This window comes from Nesoenas mayeri (assembly GCF_963082525.1).
Source record: "Nesoenas mayeri genome assembly, chromosome: 17".
Lineage (NCBI taxonomy): Eukaryota > Metazoa > Chordata > Aves > Columbiformes > Columbidae > Nesoenas > Nesoenas mayeri.
The window spans coordinates 7,814,253-7,835,958 of NC_137565.1; the positions used below are offsets into that span (position 1 = coordinate 7,814,253).

The following is a 21,706-nucleotide window of genomic DNA, read 5'->3' on the forward strand; positions in this document are numbered from 1 at the left end:
GTTCCCGTCGGGGGGTGCTTTAGTAAGACACAGAGATGTGAAGATCATGAAGTTTCAAACACTGATCCAGAGGTTTGTGTGGAGAGGAATCTGAGCAGAGAGGTGTGGAACAATTGATTTCCTCATTACGTGAGGACTGGGCTCATAACATCATCTCAGTATTCCCAGCATGCGTAGCCCAGCCAGACCCCCTGCTCCTGGCTCCCCAGCAGTGCCAGTGGGTATGAGAAAAAGCCCAGGCAGAGGGTGTGTGTGAAGCACAGGGACTGATACAGGGCCAGGGTGCCTTTGTTTGGAAAGGGACATACAGCAGCAAATACATGAAGGCTGGAAGCAGATTTGTAACCTCATTCATTGTTCTTCCTACTACATATAACCGTTACATGAGTCTCGTCACATCACCACAGGGGGAGAAAAGTAGCGTGGGCATCGATTTCTCAATCCTGAAGGGCAGCAGCAACACTTGTACTAAAAAAAGCATTGAATTCTACATCATTAGCACCAGTCACAGGGCATCACTGGTCCTTCTTGCAAAATTCTGGTGCTGCTTTTAAATCATTCATTGCTTCTCTGTGTTCAAAAGATGAACTAAATGAGGAAGTGACAATTTTGTGTTAATCACCTCGGTTTGTTGCCAAAACCACTTCAGCTTATTTCCAAAAGAAATGACCTTGTGATAAATCCTATGGTGAAATGGTGCACTTTCATTTTGTAATAACCTGCTCATTTGACAAGACTCATTCCTGCGTGCCAGTCTTCTGATGTGTCACACTGGTCTGAAGACGTGTTGGCACTGCTGACATGCAGGGACTTCATGGAGGCCTGTCTTACTGTGGAAGAAAGTCTGTATGCTCAAGCTCCAACTAAATCACTTCTCTTGGGAAAAAACAGTTGTGTTTTAAAGGATGATTCAGAAAGGAGTGATCTTCATTGAGAAAAGTCAAGCTTTCTAAATAAAGAAGAGCCCCTGACTAACACCTCCATATTTATAAATCTCCTTGCCTTTATTTCAACACTAATTATGTGACAAAATATGGCACAAAAACTGGCTCTAATAGGATTCCTGATTCTTCACCTCTACTTATATCTGACCACTAGGCTTTTAATTCATCTTTTGATTCATTCTGTATCTTCTTCACACAAACAATACTAAGTTTGTGCATAAGCTTGCTACCAAATGTAATTTCCTCTCTGTCATCCACATGCTTAATGAGGAATAAGAAGGAGCAGAAGCATATAGGTAAGGGACACTCCAAAAGTTATAAACTGAGCATGCTCTGCAGACTCCATTTCAGGACCCGAAAGGCAGATCTATCTCAACATTGCTGGTGAGACGCTTTGGGGCTGAGCAAAGCCCTGCTGAGACTGGAAGGCTGGGCACAGCAGTTCTGTGTCGTGGCCCAGGGCTCACACAGCAGGACAAGCAACGCTGGTAGGAGCCTGGACCCCCCTTAGCAGACCTCCCGGTAGCTCTGCGCCTGGTATTTGTCCTGATTATGTCAGGAAAAGAGTGAAAACACAATCACCTCTAATCCCAAAGCCCCTCTTGCTGTAGCATGGCTTCTGTGCAATTGTTCTCAGTTTGAATACCTCTTCCGCCCATTTCCACAGGCTGCAAAGCCCCCCGTGTATCCCCCCTAGAATAATTTAACAAATACATAGCTGGAGCAGTAATAGATGTTATGACATTAATGGTCATTTGTTAACGTGTTACTTTGCTGAAAGAACATCATGCTTTTGAATTGAAAGGGATTCAGACTTTACCAGCAAGGATTTAATATATTAAGAAGTGGTTTCTTATCCCAAGAAAAGCATCATGCTGATTCATGTTTCCCTTTACAAAATATAACTTTTTCATTTCTGGGAGTTTAAATTAATTGCTGGTGTTGTAACATTAACACCATCAGAAGCCACAATGTACTGAAGTTGACAGGCTCCTCAGGCCCCCAGTACCTGTGTCAGTCAAGTTGCCAGTAAGTCAAGTAAGCAGACCAGTGAGAACCTTCCTCACTGTGCAACAAGTGCTCACTTTCAGGATCAGTGAATAGAGTAATTAAAAATGCAGGTTGTTGCCAGTGGCCAGGATAAAAGCTAATCTCTACAGTAAGGAAGAGAATCAAACAGATGAAGGTGAAGTACCAAGAATGAAAATGCCTCTAAGCAGAAAGGTTTGTTTACCCTGTGATTATTAAGCACGCATTTCCCCAGAGAAATAATTGTATTTGATTTAGTGATTTGTAGGAACCAGTTGCTCGGTAACAGGTAGCAAGAGAAGGTGGGGTGAGGGCTGCAGAGGTAACACAAGCCATGCACCAGTTTCCTTTTTCAGTCCGAAGCCCTGGGCAGCTGTGCAGGCCCTGTGGGTGCCTCCCAGCCCGCACAGGAGCACACACAGGCCATTTATCAGAGGAAATTCAGAGTTCCGTGCTCCCAGGCAAGTGGCAAGGGTGGGGCTTTCCTGTGCTTACAGGCTAAGATAACTGGCATTTCTCCCCCCTTTTTTAATTGTTCTTTTGTGCTGTTTTCTATATAATCATTATTATCATCATAAATACAGATGTTATTCAGTCTCAGCTTGTGTTCTGGGTTTCTTCCTGTTCACCTCTGAGATATCTCTGTCTCTGTGGCTGGTTCTTTTGCACATTCTCCTCTCCCCGACATCAGGGACTTTTCTGAGTGATAGTAAGCAGCCTCAGTTTGACGGACTGCACAGCCCCAGTCACACATTCCTCCTGGACTTGCACACTGGAATTTACAGTTTTAAATAATTGAAGTAAACTGCATGTAATTCATATACAGCTGGAAGAGGAGATAACTCCTCTTGACTCCATTTACCAGGCAGCCCCCGTTAGGAAGACATTTTCCATGCTAGAAATGTTTACAGCTTCTCAGGCAGAGATAATGAAGAGGAGGCTGCAGTCGCCATGTGTCAGTATGTCCACACTATGATGGTTCACAAGCTGGTGATGTTCTTCTGTTTCTTTTTCGGTTGTCTTGTGGCTGAAGTTTGTCTTCTGGTTGGAAAAAAAGAAGTGAAAGGCCACATCGAGTGTGTTGTGACCTTGTTGACATCATCCTGTTATCAGCGCTCAGGTCCTCTGCAGAAGAGTCATCAGTACCACTGTCAGGATGCAACCAGGGCATTACTCATCATTAACCCATCAGTCACATCCTCATTTTTATAGAATCATAGAATAATTTCAGTTGGAAGAGACCCTCAGGATCATCGAGACCAATCACGACCTAACCTAACTCTAGCACTAAACCATGTCCCTAAGAACCTTGTTTAAATGTTTTTTAAACACCTCCAGGGATGGTGACTCCACCACTGCCCTGGGCAGCCTGTTCCAATGCCCAACAGCCCAATATCCAATCTAAACCTCCCCTGGTGCAACTTGAGGCCATTTCCTCTTGTCCTATCACTTGCTACTTGGGAGAAGAGAGCAACACCCTTCATGCTACAACCTCCTTTCAGATAGTTGTAGACAGCGATAAGGTCTCTCCTCAGCCTCCTGTTCTCCAGGCTGAACAGCCCCAGTTCCCTCAACTGCTCCTCATCAGACTTGTGCTCCAGGCCCCTCACGAGCTTCATTGCCTCCTCTGCACTCTCTCTAGTACCTCATTATCCTTCTTATGAGGAGGGGCCCAAAACTGAACACAGGATTCAAGGTGCGGCCTCACCAGTGCTGAGTATAGTGGCACAATCACTTCCCTAGTCCTGCTGGCCACACTCTTCCTGATACAAGCCAGGATGCTGTTGGCCTTTTTGACGATGTCAGCTATCGTGTCAGACTTGGTCTCCTGGCTTGCGAAGAAAGGTACCAGGGCCACTGAGCAAGTGCCAAGCTAAGTCATATCCCAACATGTCTAAGAAAGTCCAAGACTATAAAGCTTAACACTAACAGCAGCCACAGTTTTATAGCTCTGTAGGGCCCTGTCAGGATCTGTCGGGCTCTGTCGGGCTCTATTGGCCTCTGTCAGGCCCTGTCTGACATCCATTAATATCAGTCTTAATATTTCCATTACAAATCTCTGCATGCCCTAGTACCTGCTGTAAATCACAACAGAGAAAACCACTTACATAGGGACAGGAAATGTGTTAGTTTCAACTCTGGGATCTCCTCTAGACTAGGAGGATACCTTGGGTTCACTGATACCAAGCAGAGCCAAAACAGTTCAAAAAGTCAGTGTGAACATAACTTTCAATTTTGTCTAAAACTTCTAAACTTATTTAAGATAAACCAAACCAATCCCAGTTTAAATCAAGACAAGCATTTCTCAGGGCACCTGGTGGAAAGCTGCTGGATCGCAGCTCCTTGCGAGTGCTGTGAGGCAGGTGGTGGAATCTGTTCTCTTCCTACTGCAGCTGGAACAGCAGCATTCACCCCACCAACATTTGCTGCATCTGCCAGCCCAGAGGGGCTGAGAGCTGCTGGCCCACAGGGGTGGAATCAAGGCTTCTTTGCAAGGACAATCCAAGACGCCAGCGGTCCATGAAGAGACTGAAGCAGTTACAATGTCCGCCTGGCCTGATGAACGAAACCTCTTGCAAAGATACTCTTTTTGATACAGGCATTTAATTCACTGATGTACCAGAAAGATTCTAAATGTACTTGAGCAACTAAAACAGTGAAGTGAGGTTTGAAATATTTGTGGCAACATGTTTAAGTAAAAAACCTGGATCTCCAATATCAAAACAGATCTCCAGTATCAAAACCTCCAATATCAAAACAGAGTTTTATGCCTGGTGTAAGCTAATAGCGGTTTTTCTTCCTGGACCAAATTAAGAATCTGTCTATTGGTACTGACAGACAATTTGCTGATCCCATATTTTCAGGGTGGTTGCCAAGCCGTTTGGTGGTGCTTGCTTACACTTTTGCCATCACAGCGTGCAAGAGATAGATGTGCAGGTCAGTCAGTATGCTCAGTCTTTTGGGAAATGATCAGTTAGGCTCTGATAATCAGGATGTCTATGCTACTCAGTGCCTGCAGTGACAAGACTTCTCCGAAGGTCTGGCTGTGGACGTTATCAGTAAATGGGAAATATACAGATAACAGCACTAAAAGGAAGAAGTCCGACCGGCCGAAATCCGGGAGGAGATTCCTCCAGCCCCGCACTCTCCCGGGAGCGTCCCGTAGAGCTCCTTCCGGAGCAGGGTGCCGGGCCGAGAAAAGGGGCGATTCATCGGCTGCGGCGGGACCCCCGGCAGCCGCGAGCAGCGGGGAGAGCTGCCCCCCGACTGCGGCCCCGACCGCGGGTCGTGCTGCCGCCCACCCTCTCCCGGGAAAGGGCCGGGCCAGGCGGGAGGGCGGGCGGTGGGAGGTCGCCCTGCGGCTGCTATATAGCGCTGCCCGGCGGCGGCGCTCCAAGCCGGCTCGGCAGCTGCCCGGGGGTGCAGAGCGGCCGTGCCGTCCTTTCTCCGGAGGTTCTGCTGGGGCAGCGGCGGCACCATGACTTCGTCGGCGGTGGAGATTTTGGGGCTGGGACTGGGCATCCTGGGCTGGGTGGGAGTGATCCTGGCCTGCGGGCTGCCCATGTGGCAGGTGTCGGCCTTCATCGACGTGAACATCGTGGTGGCGCAGACCATCTGGGAAGGACTGTGGATGAACTGTGTGGTGCAGAGCACAGGGCAGATGCAGTGCAAGGTGTACGACTCCATCCTGGCGCTGCCGGCCGAGGTGCAGGCGGGGCGGGCGCTCACGGTCGTCGTGGCGCTGCTGGGGCTGGTGGCGCTGATGGTGACCGTGGTGGGCGCGCAGTGCACCAACTGCATCCAGCCCGGCAAGATGAAGTCCCGCATCGTGATCGCCGGCGGAGCCATCTACATTCTCTGCGGGGTCCTGGTCCTCATCCCGCTCTGCTGGTTCGCCAACATCGTCATCAGAGACTTCTACGACCCCACGGTGCCGACGTCCCAGAAGCGGGAGATGGGGGCCGCACTTTACATCGGCTGGGCGGCCACGGCCCTGCTGCTCTTCGGGGGCTGCCTCATCTGCTGCTGCTCCTGCTCCCAGCGCGACGAGACCTCCTTCCCCGTCAAGTACTCGGCGCCGCGGCGGCCCACGTCCAACGGCGAGTACGACAAGAAGAACTACGTCTGAGCGGGGCTGCCCCGCTCCCCCGGCCCTGCGGGGACACGGACGGGCGGCTGCGAGCCGGTGCTGCCGCGCTCCTCCGTGGGCACGGGACATCGCGCCGGGAGCGTCTGCGGTGAGCTCCCCTGCCTAGAGCCTCCTCTTAACCGGGACCCCCACGAAGCGACAGTCCTAGGCACGGCAGCGCCCCGCTGCCCGCCAGCCCGGCTCCCCGGCGGGTCTGGCCGCTTCGCTGCGGGCAGCGCCGTGCTCGGCGCCGCCGAGGACCCGGTACTGACTGTCCGCGGTGCCGGGGCGAGCAAAGCCCTCCCCGGACGCATGGCGCAGCCGAACCAGCATCTCCCCGAGCCGGGGCGGCTGGAGGCACCGAGGAGCCCGGGCGAGCCGCGGCGGTGTCTGCCGGGACGCCCCGTCCGGGCGGAGCCGCCTCCTCGCCCGGCGCGGGCTCTGCTCCCGCCGCAGGTTCCGGCCCTTCCCCGGCGTTACCCGGAGACTTGTGAGTACTTTACAGCCCGCCCTTGGTGCTGGTGCCTCTCGGGCACAGCCTGGCTGGCGGGACCGGGCCGTCGGACGTGCACTGTCGCCGAGAACTTTCCCTTCTTCGTTGTCTCTCTTGAAAAACTGCATCTGGCTGTTCCCGCTGGGGCTTTCACTGCTTAGAGATTTTTGTTCTTCGTCTATTTGAGCAACTAAACTAGGAGTTCTGTCTAAAGCATGACACTAACCACCTTGGTCCTTAATCCTGTGAGCAAGTAACTGTTTGGATAAGGGTATTTGATTTTCTTCAGTTGTTTCAGTCCCTCAGAGAAGTGCATTGGTCTGTGTGTCTTTGAGACCTTTGAAGGAGACTTCAGGTAGTTGCAGTCATTTAGTGGAGAACACACCAGATTATACTAGGTTGCCCCTTGAGGTTCTTCATCCCTTCACCTTGTTCAGCTTCTGTTCAGATTTTACTTGCATATGAACTTATTGCCAGAATTGTTGGACGACTAGATTCGGAGACCTGGGAGATCTTTGTATGTCCAGGCTCCAGCGGGGAATCCCTCTGTGTCCTCTCATCTGCACTACAGGAGACTGGAAACATAACGATTGTGTTGGATACTGATGGTTGGGGCACGGACAGCTTTCATGGCCTTCTTGCTGAGCCCCACATGCTGCCAATTTTGAATTGTGTGTTCAGCTGGATGTGCACTTGTTTGGCTCCCCACCATTATTTTAACAAGTGCCTTCATTTACTAAATCAGGCAAAGAAATGGCTAGAAGAGTTTTACCTAGTATATTGACTGAGACTTTATGCAGGTTATTCAGGGGTTGTGAAGTCACAGCTCTTGCAGCTCTCAGCTCCTCTGTATTACCCTGGTAACACTGTGCAGACTAGAAGGAAGGTGCTCTGGGCAACATTAAAATTCTGAGCTCAACACCTGCCAAACTTCGTCACAGCCTGGAATATTAGCAGACACCTTCATTTTACACTTTGTTACACTTCATGTTACACTTTGGTGGGCTTAAGGGTTGGCCTGATACTCTTCCATGCAAATTACTTCTACTTTTAAATCAACACATAATTTTGCTACAGACTGTGGCAGCATCTGTATCGCCATAAGGAGATTTCTGCCAACAATTAGCAAGGAAATGAGCTGTGCGTATTCCTCAGCACAACACCATGACCTCATGTGTCTCTTACAACCATGTAGCAATACAGCCTACACCTAAGGGACCATTAACTCTTACAAGTTTCTGATAATGCTGAGACTTATGGACTAACCCTAACTGTGGGGTTGTGACAGATTTACATCAACTATGTTTTTACTTCACTTAGCAAATTTAAAACCTCAGTGGTATCAAGACATACACAGACCTGAATGAGACTAAAACCTTGCCCCGAAAATACTGATGCTTAATGTTGAGCACATGATTTACCCTTTTAAACATAACCGCTTTCATTGCTAAACACGCAGGGGCTGAGCCCATCAGACAATACAAGAGCAGTGCAAAACGTCTAGAAGCAGTTTTGTTCTATAAAGAGGTGCAGTTCTTATACCGTCTGCATTTTAATAAAGGCTATAACACTGTTGTGATGTGAGATGTAGTTCTGGTACAAGAATGAAATATTCTGTATTTCATCATTGCAACTTTTTTTTTAAACAGTGTAACCTTATAAACTGTAAATGTGTTTAAATGCATATATTTTGCAAGAAATTAACAAAGATGGCTTGTTATGTGGTTTGGTGCCTTCGTTTCATGGTTACTTCATTTTTGTTTTGAATGATCATGTCCAACTGTCTGTGTCACCCAGCGTGTAGACACGCTACCCCTTCACTCAGCGCTCTGGTGCCTAGCAAACAGTCAAGAGATATTAGAATAAGTTCTGGACCTCACTCTGTTTTGTCCCAAATTAAAGAACTAAAAACCAGCCCCATGCTGACAGACACACCTGCATGTGTCTTTACTGTGGAGCCTTCAGAAGTGCTGCAGGCTTTGAGCTCTGACCAAAAGACTTTCTGAGTGGTTCATTGCCAGCATTTAACATCAAATCAAAACTGGTGTCTGGGAGAGAGGGAGGGAAACCCACAGAAGGGAGATGTTTTTTTAAACAAGGCAAACTTCTTGACAGACAGCTTTGTGTGACAGCAGGGCTAGATCCCCTCATAACCAAAATCTGAAACAATTACACAAGAAGACCTGTTGGAAGAAGCAGCACTGTATACGTCCTAGCAAACACAGCACTGTCCTACCAAAAACATAACTTGCTTGTAAGAAGGTTTTGCTGAGGTCGGTGGGGCTGTGCCCAACAATACTGGCAGGAAGTGGGGGCAATTTAAAAAAAGATGGTTTTATGTTCAGTCTCATCCTTCAGTATGCCTACATGTTGCTGTGCTGTAAAAATTAACCCGAGGGAACACTGTTACTGAGGTCATTGGCTTCAGGGTAAAAGTCTAAGTTGGTTTCCGCTATGTTTTGTTTTCCAAGAGCACAGACCTAGTCCTGAGCTTTAAGACTCGGAAGTGCTCAGGATCAGGCCTGAGCCTCATCCCGACAAAAAGAGAAATCTATAGCACTTGTTTACTATTTTTATTTTGTATTTATGATTTCATATAAAAATAAAAACATCTAAACCAATCCCTGAACAGGTTTACTGTTTTGTTGTTTTTTTGCGTGTGTGTGTGTGAAAAGCAGTGCGTTGTTTGGGCTCAGGAAAGTGGGGTGTGACATCGGTGCCCAAAGGGCACCTTTACCTGGTCTGCCTTTGGGGTGAGAGCTGGGGAACCCTGGGGAAGCAGGAAGGATTGGTCCTTGCAGAACCATCAGCATCTCAGCTCTCCACTGGAGCCTCGGACAAAAGAGCAAGTAGCAGCGGTTGGTCTTGTGATGTGAGCACATTAGGAAGTGGAGTGTGAGTCCCAACTATTTTAAGAAAGCTCTTTAAGCTTTCAATTCCTTCATGTTTAAACTAAAAGGAAGAAAAAACCCACTGCGGCTTGGATCAGCCCCAACCTGACCTGATAGCCTAATCCTTTCTGCCACCCAGTTTTTTTAAAAAGTCCATTCAAGCTGAGGGAAAAACATTTTTGCAGTTGTATCGGAACAGAACCTGTGAAAAAAATGGCTGTTAAAGGAAACTGTAGGGGCTAATTGCTAGTGGGGAAATTTGCTGAAGTTATATGACTGCCAGGGAGGTCTTTCAATATTTTGCAGATTTTCAGGCTTTTCTGAACAAACTGTTGCTTTAAAAATGAAGAAAAAAACATCTTCAAAGACTTCATTTTGCAGCATTCTTGCCAGCTCGGTTGAGATTAACAAAAGCTCCTTGCCACCCTCCGATTGCTATGCACATGCTGAGCTGGAAAAAGGGTGTCTGCCGCCTTGGCCTTTGTCCTGCTAAACGAACCATTTCATAGTTATGAATTTGAAAGTAACCTGCAGTTCATACATACCCTGCAAATCTGGTTAGATCCTGCTTGTGCAAAGAAGGGAAATGCACCAGGCAGAAGGAAAAGGAAGCTCAATCAGTCACGTTTGCTGCAGGATGTTTAAGGAAATATTTCCTTTTCCTGCTCAAAGATGTTTGTTGGCCATCTGCTCTTCAGAACGTACTGAAACATTTTATTCTTGGAGTAATAAACCAGCATAACTCCAGATTTTTATTTATAAATCTATTCCCTGATCAAATATTATGCAAAGGATTTGTTCTTCTTCCTTGGCCATCTTTCAAACCGCAAATGCAGGTAAACAGCCTCTTAAACCTACTTTCCTCAAACTGACACTGATTTGTACATCTGTAATGCTAAATAAGAATCTTGCCTGTCAGAAGCCATACACCATGCATAAATGCCATATTCATGTATATATTCAGCAATATGTTAAAGCAATATTCAGCATCAGATGATATGCACAATGCATTCTTTTTCTGTTTTGTATACTAAAGAAGAAAATAATTAATTAGGTACATGTGTTTGAGGATTTGCTTTTGTAAGTCTGGTAAGACACAGCAAATATTTCTGCTGTATTAGATTAATCAGGAGTTAGCAGGTGAATTCTCTTTTCAGGTCAAATATTGCATTTGTTTCACCCATAGACTGATTGTGAGAGGATAAATCATTCCAAAAGCAGAGCCTTGAGGAGGCCTCATATTTATATTTTGAAAGTAACTGAGTTCTGTTGTTCTTATTTCGATCTGCAGGACCAGTCTGTCTGTCTAGAAAACCCCTTCTTTCTTCCTACCACAACCTTCAGTTGTAAGAGGACAGTTTCTACCACTGCGTCACTGATAAAACCTCCCATGGCAACAGAGAAAGCTTTACAGTTGCTTGGATACACAAGCCTTGCTTCACCTTTTCTTTTTCTTAAACACAGATAGAGAAATTCTGCCATGAATCAATTTACTGGTGTCCTTTACCTGTGGCATTTTAGGATTTTGTTTATAGCACTGAGCTTTCCCCTCCTTCCCAAGCTCACCATGTAGCTTCAACAAGAGCTGGCAAGGACAGGTAGTGAGTAGTAGGACTTCACATGGAAGCACACGTGTTATGTGGAAGGCATCTGCCCAGAGCTCGTGCCAATCTTCTCATCATGCTTGATTCCCGCTGCACCCTGGCTGCTCTTGTATCGCCCTGAGGTTCGGCTTTGCCTTGCTGAAACTGGCACCTACTGTTTGGGTTGCTGATTACCCCAAGGTCCTTGTGACCCAGAAGGTGTGCCAAGCCTACCCCACAGGCACTGCAAAGCAATTGTCACAACTGTTTATACATATTATGATCTTGATTACTTCAATATACAGTCACAAACATCCTTTCTGCCTGTTTTTCATGCACACACACACACACCGAGTTTCATGTAGTCTTTTAGAAATTTGTAAAATAAATGCAGTATTGTACATCCAGATTTTGACAGACACCTGAACTGAGTAGATCTTATAGCCACTCTCACCAGCATCACTTAAAGAATCTCGGGATAATAGGGGAGCATATCACACAAGCTTCACCACCTATAGTATGAAAATACACATCAGTAAGAGTCTGGTTTAAAAGTTCTCTAGAAAAATGAGCTTGATATTAAGCACCTTGAATACAATTAACTGATGCATTTACTGAACTACGGGTTTTAGCTTTTTGTTTTGAGAGCGACATGATCATGCAACATGTGGAACTGTACATACAGTACAGATATTCTTAAACCAAAAGAACAGTGAGCCTTGAAACTACTATCTAGCTGGTTTGGTTTCAGCCTACAACAGGAAGAAGAAACACACCTCACGCCATGACCAACAGATTCGCGAACAAGGCATAACAATCTAATGAAATTAATATAGGAGCGTAAATTAAGAGAAGACCTCCAGCACCCAGAACAAAACAGTACAAAAGGAATCTGACCAACTAGGAAACCAGGCAGAAAATAAAATAAGCTGCATCTAGTACTCTGATCTTCCACAGAGCATCGTGAATGGCAAAGGGCATTCACATCACTAAAGCCCTAGCGGAGTATTCACAGCAATACGAAATGTTCCTGAAGCCCAGCTGAGGTGTTAGTCACACATGTTCCTGTTTCTTTTGGAAAAACTATGCCTGGTTTGGACAGGCTGAAGTGCCCTGGTGCTACCAATACAGCAACAGCAGTAGATCCATTCTTTCCTACACCGCAGCTCCCAGTCCAGGGAGGTTCCCTTCTAGTGGATGCTCCAGGCTGCATCAGCTAGCTGAGAGTTTGCATGACACAGGGAGGTGCTCTGGTGTACACAAACACAACAGATGAGATGAAGGCAGTTCCTGTTTATTTACAGCGGAGAACAAAAGTAAATGCTTAAAATAGCTGGGTTTTTTACAGGCAAACAACAGATAACCCTCTCAAAAGTGACTCTGATCCAACGAGCAAGCTGTGAACTCTGTGCCAGTTGTAACATTGCGATGCATCACTCATTGCTAAGTCCTGAAATAGGCAAGATATATGTGTGCAAGTTTTAGGTCTTAGCATCCTATAGCACCAGCTCTGCTGGCTGTAGGAGTTTTTTATATTTTTAGACGAGTAGAAGATTTTCACGAGTTGAACAAATGCACCAAAAGCCAGGAGATGCATAAGAACAGATCCTGTTAATCTGGTAGCAAAAATAGTTTGCAATGTGAAATGCATTTTGGATTTCGGTTGCGTATGTTCCTGAAGTTTCAGCCAACCAGGGTAGCTGACAGAGGTCTGAGTGACGTTCATCTCAACCTCATACCAGGTACTATAGGAATTCATTTAACTATATGGGGGTACCTGTGGGCTCTATTCCCACTCTCAAACACACTCTGACTTGAACTGATTCCCCTCTGCTACACTCATACAAAACTCAGTAGCATTAACAGCACTTGTAATCAAAACACTTCCACAGAAGGTTAAATCTTAAGAGAATTTAGGCTCAGGTACAAAAGAGATCAGTCAGGAAAGAAAAATAGGCATTCCTTGACAAGAGTATATGTGAAATCTCAAAATGGTATGATTCAGTTTCAGTATAACTTCACATATTTGAAGGATTGGGGAAAAAAAAACCACCACAATCGCAATTCTTATCAGCTCTAGCAAGTGCCTAGCACGGCAGAATTCTTGCTCTATATATATTTTTAGATTACTCTTCCAGCTCTAACGTTCTGTCCTTACAGTATATCTTTTGTCAGAATTCGGATATCTGCTGCAGCAGCCTGGATAACCTTTAGCCTGAGCTACAAAACCTTTAACAGTTTCCAATTATAACAGCAATCTTTCATTCTATAATACAAATAAACCCAAGTGTTATCTCAGCACAGAAGACCCACATGAATACCCAATGACTGCAGAATGATTTCACTGTTTTTTTCTCTACAGTTTCCTGCTATTATTTCATTGGCAGTGACTGCCAAGATCCAAGCAACATAATACATTTCACTGTTTACATCTACCTTATTTTTGTTATACTGTTGACATTTTAAAATGTTGACAAGCAAGACTGAAATTTTAAGAACTTAACATCTACTCTGAATTCCATTGTGTTCTTAGACTCTCACATTATTTTTCAACTCTCCCATTTCCTTCTGATTTTAGAGAATGTCTATGTGCCCCCCTATCTGCCAATTTTATAAAAGTCTTTGCTCCCAAAGCTTTTATATGCAGCACATGCCATGGAAGAGGAGTTTCTGTTGTTCAAAAAGGTATAAGACACATGAATAAGAGTAGCTTCTCAGAAATACAGAAAGAGTTTCCCTTTAAATATGATCTTAGCCTACTGTAACAATGTGGATTGAGCGCCATTTTAGAGAAAAAGTTATTTCCATTGGGTGGTAAAGCAAGAAACTAAACAAAGGCACCATTAAAACTGTTGTTCTGCAACAACAGATAGTGAATTCTCCCAGAAGCAAGTATAATACTGAAAGAGTAGGGGTAAAATGGTGTTGTTTGGATAATATGGAAAAGAGACCTCTTGGCTCCTTGGGGTTATTAATGATCACAACTATTCAAGACATCTTATATCATCGTTATAGTGTCCCTCCCAAAAGGACCCACAGCACCCTGCCCAGATTCCTCCAAAGCTGGTTGCGTTCTCTATAACCTGCACTTTCAGTTCAGTACAGCAATCTCAACTTCATCCCTGGATGGCTCATTTCACACTCTGGAGCAGATACTGCTCTCTGTCCTAAAGACTGATCATCAGTGGTGCTTCTCTCACAAGATTGTAGATTTTACTAGCTTGATGTCTGAAAAATGTATTCATAGCTTGGCAGAAATGGCCCTTTGGTAGATTGCAATGCTGGTGTTGAGCTTCTCTGGGGTGTGCAAAACAAGTCCACAGCAAAGGCAGGTTGGAAGGGGGAGGTAAACTGTAAGACAAAGTTTTTTCCCCCTTTATAGTATTAAGTCTGAGCCACATCACAATATAGAATTGAGAATTTCAGTTTAAGTATCTGTTGCTACACAGGAATTTTTATCATGAGAAAAAAGGCAAACTGCAATCCTTCTCTTGAACTAAAATGTCTTAGACCTGTCCTGACCTGACCCTGTGTTTTGTCCATCCTATAAAAAAGGGGTGGAGATTGGCACATCATACATATGTGCAGACCTGGCACCTCGACAACCCTGGAAAAACCTAGAGCCACAAGAACGAACCAAACTACAGAGAAGGTTCCAGGCAGAACTGGAACACAATTATATCAGAAAAGACTTAACAGCAAGTGAAGCACACAAGGGATGAAACCCAAGGGAATGAGTATTTGAGAGATCAGCCATGTGGTTCAGTCCCCTTCCCTGCACTGGCACATGTGGTGTGACGAGTGGACTGGTTAAGGAGACTGAGCCAGCTGAGAACAAACCCAGCAGAAAAACAAGCAATGGTTTTCTTTGTTTAGCCGCTATCTCGCTGCTCTACACAGTGACATGGGCAGGCAGGATGAAGGATTTTAACTCAGATGAATAAAAATAAAAAGGAATGATATAATGAATTCTGCAAGTTGAAGGTAAAATAGGAAGGTGTGTGTGTGGGGGGGTTAACAAATAGATTGGCAAATAGCACACCGAACACCTGTATGTGTAAGGTTATGGGTGTCCTGGACAACTGGAGGTCTCTAAGACTGATCTCAGCAATGTACAAGTTTTTCATTCTAAAAACAAAAGGGTAGAATTAATATGGGTGGTTGGACACTGGATAAAAACCAGCACAAGTTACTAGATATAGATTGTATTCAATGAGACTTGATACTCCTCACCTAATAACTAATTGTTCTGCCACAGTAATGTCTTTTTGGGTCTTCTTGTCCATTTGAATCAGAGACACTTTCTCTAACATCCGCTCTGCTGAAGGGAGAAGGTGAGGCAAGGAAGAAATAAAAACAGTTTGAGGTTTAATGAAATGAAAGACCACAAAAATGTGCTGAATAATGGAAAAATGAGGGGTCATCACATTTTTTTCCTAAGGGCTGTAATCAGGGAGGAGGAGGAGTAGCGATTCTTAAGTAGTTTCTGCCAAGTCAATGCAGCACTCTTGGAGCCATGTACAGGATTGCTATCTTTGAAAGGCTGAGACAAGATACCCTTTCTAAAAAGGAAACATTTATTGGTTATTTGGAGATAGTGGAACAGATGGATAAGCATATACACATGTATGTGGAAACTAGTCAGAATGGGACATTGGCCAAGAACACAAACATCTATGTTAACTGGCGAAATGGCTCAGTGAAGCAGCATAGAATTGAGCATTTAGTAGATAATAGAAAAGAAACAAAAGAAAAAAAAGAGAAAAGTTATGAATACAAATGATGCTAGCATCAGCTTCTAACCATTCCAAAAAGAAACATCTCTTCCAAACAGATCTTGTTGGCTGCTGTCATCCATTTGTGCAGAGACGAGGATTTTCAGACTGGCTAGATGGCCCCTGTGCAGCTGTGCTACATTTCATCCCCCCTTTTGTTGCAGAGACAGTTTAGTGGGTCACACTCCCATATCCTATTCCCTTTCCTTCGTTATTCACAGCAGAACCTTTCACTTAGCATTTCTAATAGCACCATGTAGTGCTGTCGTTTCAGGAAATGCCTGGCTGTATTCACTGCTAAATCAAGCAGGAGTCGTGCTGGCAATTCAAGGAACACCTCATCAGAGGGAAAAAAGCAATTGCTGCTGAGCTATTGTTTTCCATTTCATTTCACACACTCAAAAGAGCTCTGGTGACCACCCAGTGGGTGCCCTGAAATACAGATTCCAAGACACCTTCCTGAACTAGAAAGGCAAACCGGATTTACTGCTCACCCTCCATTGTTACCCAGTTTCTCTTTTCCTGTTCATTCTTTATTTTCTATTTTTGTACTTCAGCCTGTCATTTTCAGTCCTTTTCAGGTTCCCTTCTCAGTTGTGTATGCAGCAGTTGGAAAGCTTCCCTTCGACAGAGCCTGCTGTGCTCAGAGAGTTTGCTGAGACGGAATCAGAATTCAGTAGCTTTAGCAAGGAAAACGTCTCATACAGAGGATATGTTCATTAAGTTATTGTTCTAACTACTCTGACCTTAACACTGATATCAGCTAATCTACTTACACGGCTACATTGCAAGCGGAAACAGCTGAAACAACAATACTCTTCCCCTTCTTCATGTTCATGAGGCAGCACACGCTGGCTTTGCAAAGCAGGTAACCATATACCAACACCCATGCATGAGCAAATGCTGTTTTTGTGGGTGTGAACAAACTTCAGTCAAATAACCGGATAAAGAAGCCTAAACACTTAGGGGAGACTCAGTAGGGAGAATGAGAGGCAGTTTAGCTTGACATTAGAAACAGATAACACATAGGTAAAAAAAAGTCTCACACGGAGAGAGAACAGGCAGGCAGAGAGGAAAATTGAACATGGTTTGGGTTTTCCCTTCCTCAGGCTGTTTTAGAGCGACAGTATTTCCCTCCCTAAAACAGACATATCTGAGAAATTCCACCAGTGCTTTACAATATGTGCGCACATGTCTTTAAATGATTGTGCTTAATTTTTCAAAATGTAACTTTTACATAGTCCAGAAATGGTGCTGTTCTGATAGCACACCCACAGGATGCCATTAACCCTAAAGGGTAGTGTCTTGTGCTGGCAACAAGTATAAATAAAGAACGACCTACTGGGTTGTATTTTGAAAAAGTAGAAAAACCTTTTCAGCCATGAAGATTTTGGCAAGTGAGAAAGTCAGGTTAAAAATGACAGATACTGCCTTTGAAGTCTTAAACTTCCTAAGCAAGATATCAGTATTAATATGAAGTACTGAACTAGTCTAGTACTGATTCTAGTTACCTGAATCCTCAATTATAGATAAAATTAATCCTGGATTTTGATTTAACCAAGTAAACAATGAAAATCTAATTGAGGCAGTCAAACATGGACAGTGTAAGTTCACTGACCAACCTCCAGATCAGTTTAGGAGGCAATTATTCTGAGACAGTGGAGAGTGGCACATACCCAATTGCACATCGTAAAACACCAGTTCTCACCTGCAGTATCAAGTTGCAGAATTACATTACAGCACAAGTTCTGCAACTGTTAAGGTCAAAATCTTGTTCCAATTAATTTATGAATTTTTCTAAATGCTCTAAGATTTGCAGGACACCTGAAACACCCTGGAGAGAAGGCTTGCATCAGGAAACTGTAGGACAACAGCTTTTCAGATTTGAGATCATGTAAACAAAAGCTCCCAATACATAGATTGCCCCACAAAGAGTAATTAGCTAGAAGTAGCCAAATGCTCCTTTGACTTTCTTTGAACTGGACAGTTACCACAACAGCGTTTAAAGAAAATATCATTTTACATGCCTGTTCCTTATAGGCTACCGATCCAGCTAGGATTTCACATCGGACAGGAGATAATTATTCATGGCATACTTATTTCAGGAGCCCCTTGGTCACTTCTTTCAGCAAATAAAAACATACCAAGCGCCAAATGTCCCTGTGAATTCTTTCCAATTCAATGGCAGGTGCCTCCGATTTTCCACTGACATGCTACAAATGAATGATTAAATGAAAGTAAATTCCACTGAGCTAAACAGTGGAAAGAGACACCAACACCGCAGAGACTGAAAACACAGACAAGCTGTATCAACGAGAGGAGGTGACTCTGAGTGCTTTATTCAGTTAAAAAGACTGCACCTCTTTTTGTAAGGGAGCATTACCTTTTTGCAAGAGCCAGAAATGTCTCTTCTCAATTAGAACTGGTTTCGAAAAGACTCTGAATATCACAGTACTTATGTAACACAGGTAACCTAGTTAATATCAAGGAATACCCAGAGAAGTAATCTACAGTTCTTCAAGAGGGACAAAGACTTCAGAGAGGAATGTTGTCAAACTGAGGTATACAAAATCCCCAGATCTTTTAATAAAACAAACCCAGATCCAGCAATGGAAGGAACTATGCAACAATATGGCTTATGCATATATTTTAGTTTAGTTCATGAGGTATGATTAGGTTTGCTCACAAATTCCTATACGAAAAACTGTCTACAGAGAGCTTGATATTAATTCTGATTTAAGGACGCTTTCTGAGTCTTTAGCTCATTGAGAATAGCATGCAGCAGCAACTCTGCTAAATGCTTGTTTGTAATATCAAATTACTAGACAGCTCTTTGTCTTCATTTCTCGTTGTGGAGATCTTCATCTCTTGCCTAGATACACGACTCAGTAACAGGTTGCAAGTCAAAGTAACTACTAGCAGGGTAACTCTCCAGCAGGCACCACTGCCTGGGGGCAGAGGAAAGAAAAATTATTCTATCACACAACAGCAGTGACTGGGAAACCTACATTCTCTGCTCTCTGTCAGATCCAGGACCGACAAGAAGTTATGTACAATTGAGTAAAAGTTTGCTTGCCTATTTTGAATGTGCTTGACCTTTCTGTTACTTCTCTAATTCTGCCACATTCTGAATGACAAAAAATCAACACTCAAATGCTTGAAGAGAATGGGAGGCCAGTCTGAAATAAAGGCTCACAGATTTTTCTTTCCCTAGTGAATGTTTTGTAATATTTCCTGCTAAGAAAGTGTTTATAACCCAAACGTTTGTGCATAAAGGTGGCACTTCAGAGCTCCACCCTGGGCAACATTTTTTCCTTAGTCCTTGAATCTGATCCAAAGGGAACTTTCAGTACCACCTTGAAGCCAACAATGGTACACGAGAGCCAAGTTAGACTTCAATTTTTCCATTTAAAGAAACAAACATTTTGTTGCTTTCTTCTCCTCTGACAAGCAAGACTTACTCACAAAGTAACTTCCAGAGAAATGTTTTCAAGAATATTCCTCCTATGAGGTAATCAAAACCATTGTGACTGACAGACACCTAAAATGAACAATCAAACGATGTTCTAGTTTACTTTCCTGGGAACAGTCCTGAGTGTTTTACAGTTAATTTCTTCCTCATTTGTGATATTTTATTGATTTCTTCACTTTACTTTTAATAAATATTGTTCTGTACTACTCCCGTCTTTACAAGCTAGCGTAACCTGAGCGGCCAGTTCAACTCAAAGCCACCTCCAGAGAACTGTACAAAAAAGGCCAATTTTAAAACTTACCTTTTTCAGATACAGAACAGCTGCTGTAAAAGGAAAAATTAGGCTGCTGTTCTTCAGACTGCCATGAGACGACTAGGGAATATAAAAACATGTTTACAAAACAATGAGTACACAGAATCATTGGGTAGGGAATGCAGAGCATCCCATAAGCTAGCAAAAGTTGCAAAAAAATGCTGAAAAGTTGTAGTTTTTCAGGCAATACCTAGCCAGGCTGCAGAACTGCTCACTACAGAATATTGCACAGGCTACAATGTTACAAGGATCCCGAAGGAAGTTATCCAGGTTCACAGACCACTACTGACAGTTACCAAATACACAGAAACCACACCTGTTCAGGGTGTCCTTGAGCAAGAGGACTGGGAGAGTACTTGTGTTTGTATCTGGAAGGAAGCATCGTATGCAATTGCTTTGTTTCTACACTCTTCCCTAGCACCTGCTTTTGATATTATAGAGGTCAAGATGCTGATTAAATAGCTCTCTGGTCTCCCACCATGGCTATTATTACCATGTTTAAAGTCATACAGACCCAGTAGTTAATTCATACAAAAAAGTTGTAACACTTTTTTCATTTTAACGGTTTTTTTCTTATGAACAGCAGTATAAGAAGTAAGAATTAATTCTTACCCGTTATACCACCTCGATGTTAAGTACAAATCTATTAAAGCACTATGATTCTTCCGGGGAAAGGGATTCACTTTAATTCCAATCAAATGAGGTCGTAACTGTGCAATTTCAATTATGTCTAAATTTATTACCCCAGAAAGAAACGGGCATGAATCACTGTGAAGGAATGGTATAGCTTAGTCAGCTTGTTCAGCTACTTTAGTACTTTGGTATTTAAGCATTTTCATTATTTCATCTTCTTAAAAAAACTAAAACATTTTAAAGGCTTTGTTTCATACTTTTGTTGTTCTCTAAAACAGATTAGCAGCAGCAGAAATAATTTAAAGAATTGATTGAGATTGTTATTACAGCAAGAAAATACAGTGGAAGAAAAAGAGTTACTGCAGCTCAAATATAATCCTTAGGGAATGTTTCTATTTGTATTCAGACATGGCCAGGTGGAATGTCACCATACATCTAAGAGGATAAGCCGATTTCTTAGTGCTTTAACTATTTACTTTAAAATGACTCATTAGAGCCACATTTTCTATTTGGGAAAATAAATCAAAAGTATAATAATCTCTTCACAAAGAGATGTCAAGAGTTCTTGGCATGAAGGCTCTGTCCAACACTCAGCTGTAAGAAGCAACCATTTTAAGTAACCTACACAACAGAGTTTCAATGAGCCATTCAAACCACCACTTACTGCTGCTGAACTCAGCTACTTTATGTCCACACACTGGGATTCCACAATTTTCGATCTTCCCATTCAATGATTTCCCAAGTGATAGTAACATATTCTTCTACAATCTCTGTAGCACAGAATAAACTATGTAAGGAGTGTCTGATACTATTTTACATACTGTAAAAAGCTGGCATGCAGAAATATTTATCTGTTGGCAGAGACTTCAGTTTCCACTTAGATTTGATAAATTTCTTCTTACAGAGCATTCAGCATTCCTGACTGATTTTGAGTTACATTTGAATGGCCTTGGAAGGAGCTCAAAAGCTGATCAATTCTAAAATTTGCAAAGGTATTCTTGGCACCTCCAGTAAACCCTGGGAAAACTAGAACCTTTAAAGAAAAAGCAAGCCATAAAGGAGGGACAAGGGAAGCTTACTCTGCATGTACTAGATCCACAGCTTTGAGTTTACACATCTGTTTGGAGGACAAAGTGCCTGCCAGTAATTACCAACACATCCCAGCACAAAAACTGGCTCCCGCTTCTCATCCTCCCAGAATGACACGATATGCTGAAGCTAAAGGCTGCATATGCCTGAAAATGTGTCCATTTTTTAAGACATGACAGTCACCTACTAAAGCACACACACAAATACTCCCCTTGCCTCTCCTCCTTTCTCCCCCCTCCACTTCCTTCTTCATTGCTAGGCAAGATCTGTATTTATCACAACAGCAGGAAAATGTGGTAGAAGTAAAACTGAATTTAGCCCTGAAAGGGAAATGGAGCAAATACATAAATTTTCA

The 21,706-nt window shown here is 43.6% G+C and overlaps 1 protein-coding gene across 1 annotated transcript; it reads left to right on the forward strand.

The window, feature by feature from the left end:
• Positions 1 to 5,451: 5,451 nt before the first annotated feature.
• On the forward strand, positions 5,452 to 6,102 carry CLDN5 (claudin 5; the record flags this gene model as incomplete). Its single annotated transcript, XM_080355553.1, has 1 exon — positions 5,452 to 6,102. One exon carries the CDS (start codon positions 5,452 to 5,454, stop codon positions 6,100 to 6,102), a length of 651 nt encoding a protein of 216 aa, XP_080211679.1.
• Between the last annotated feature and the right edge of the window lie 15,604 nt (positions 6,103 to 21,706).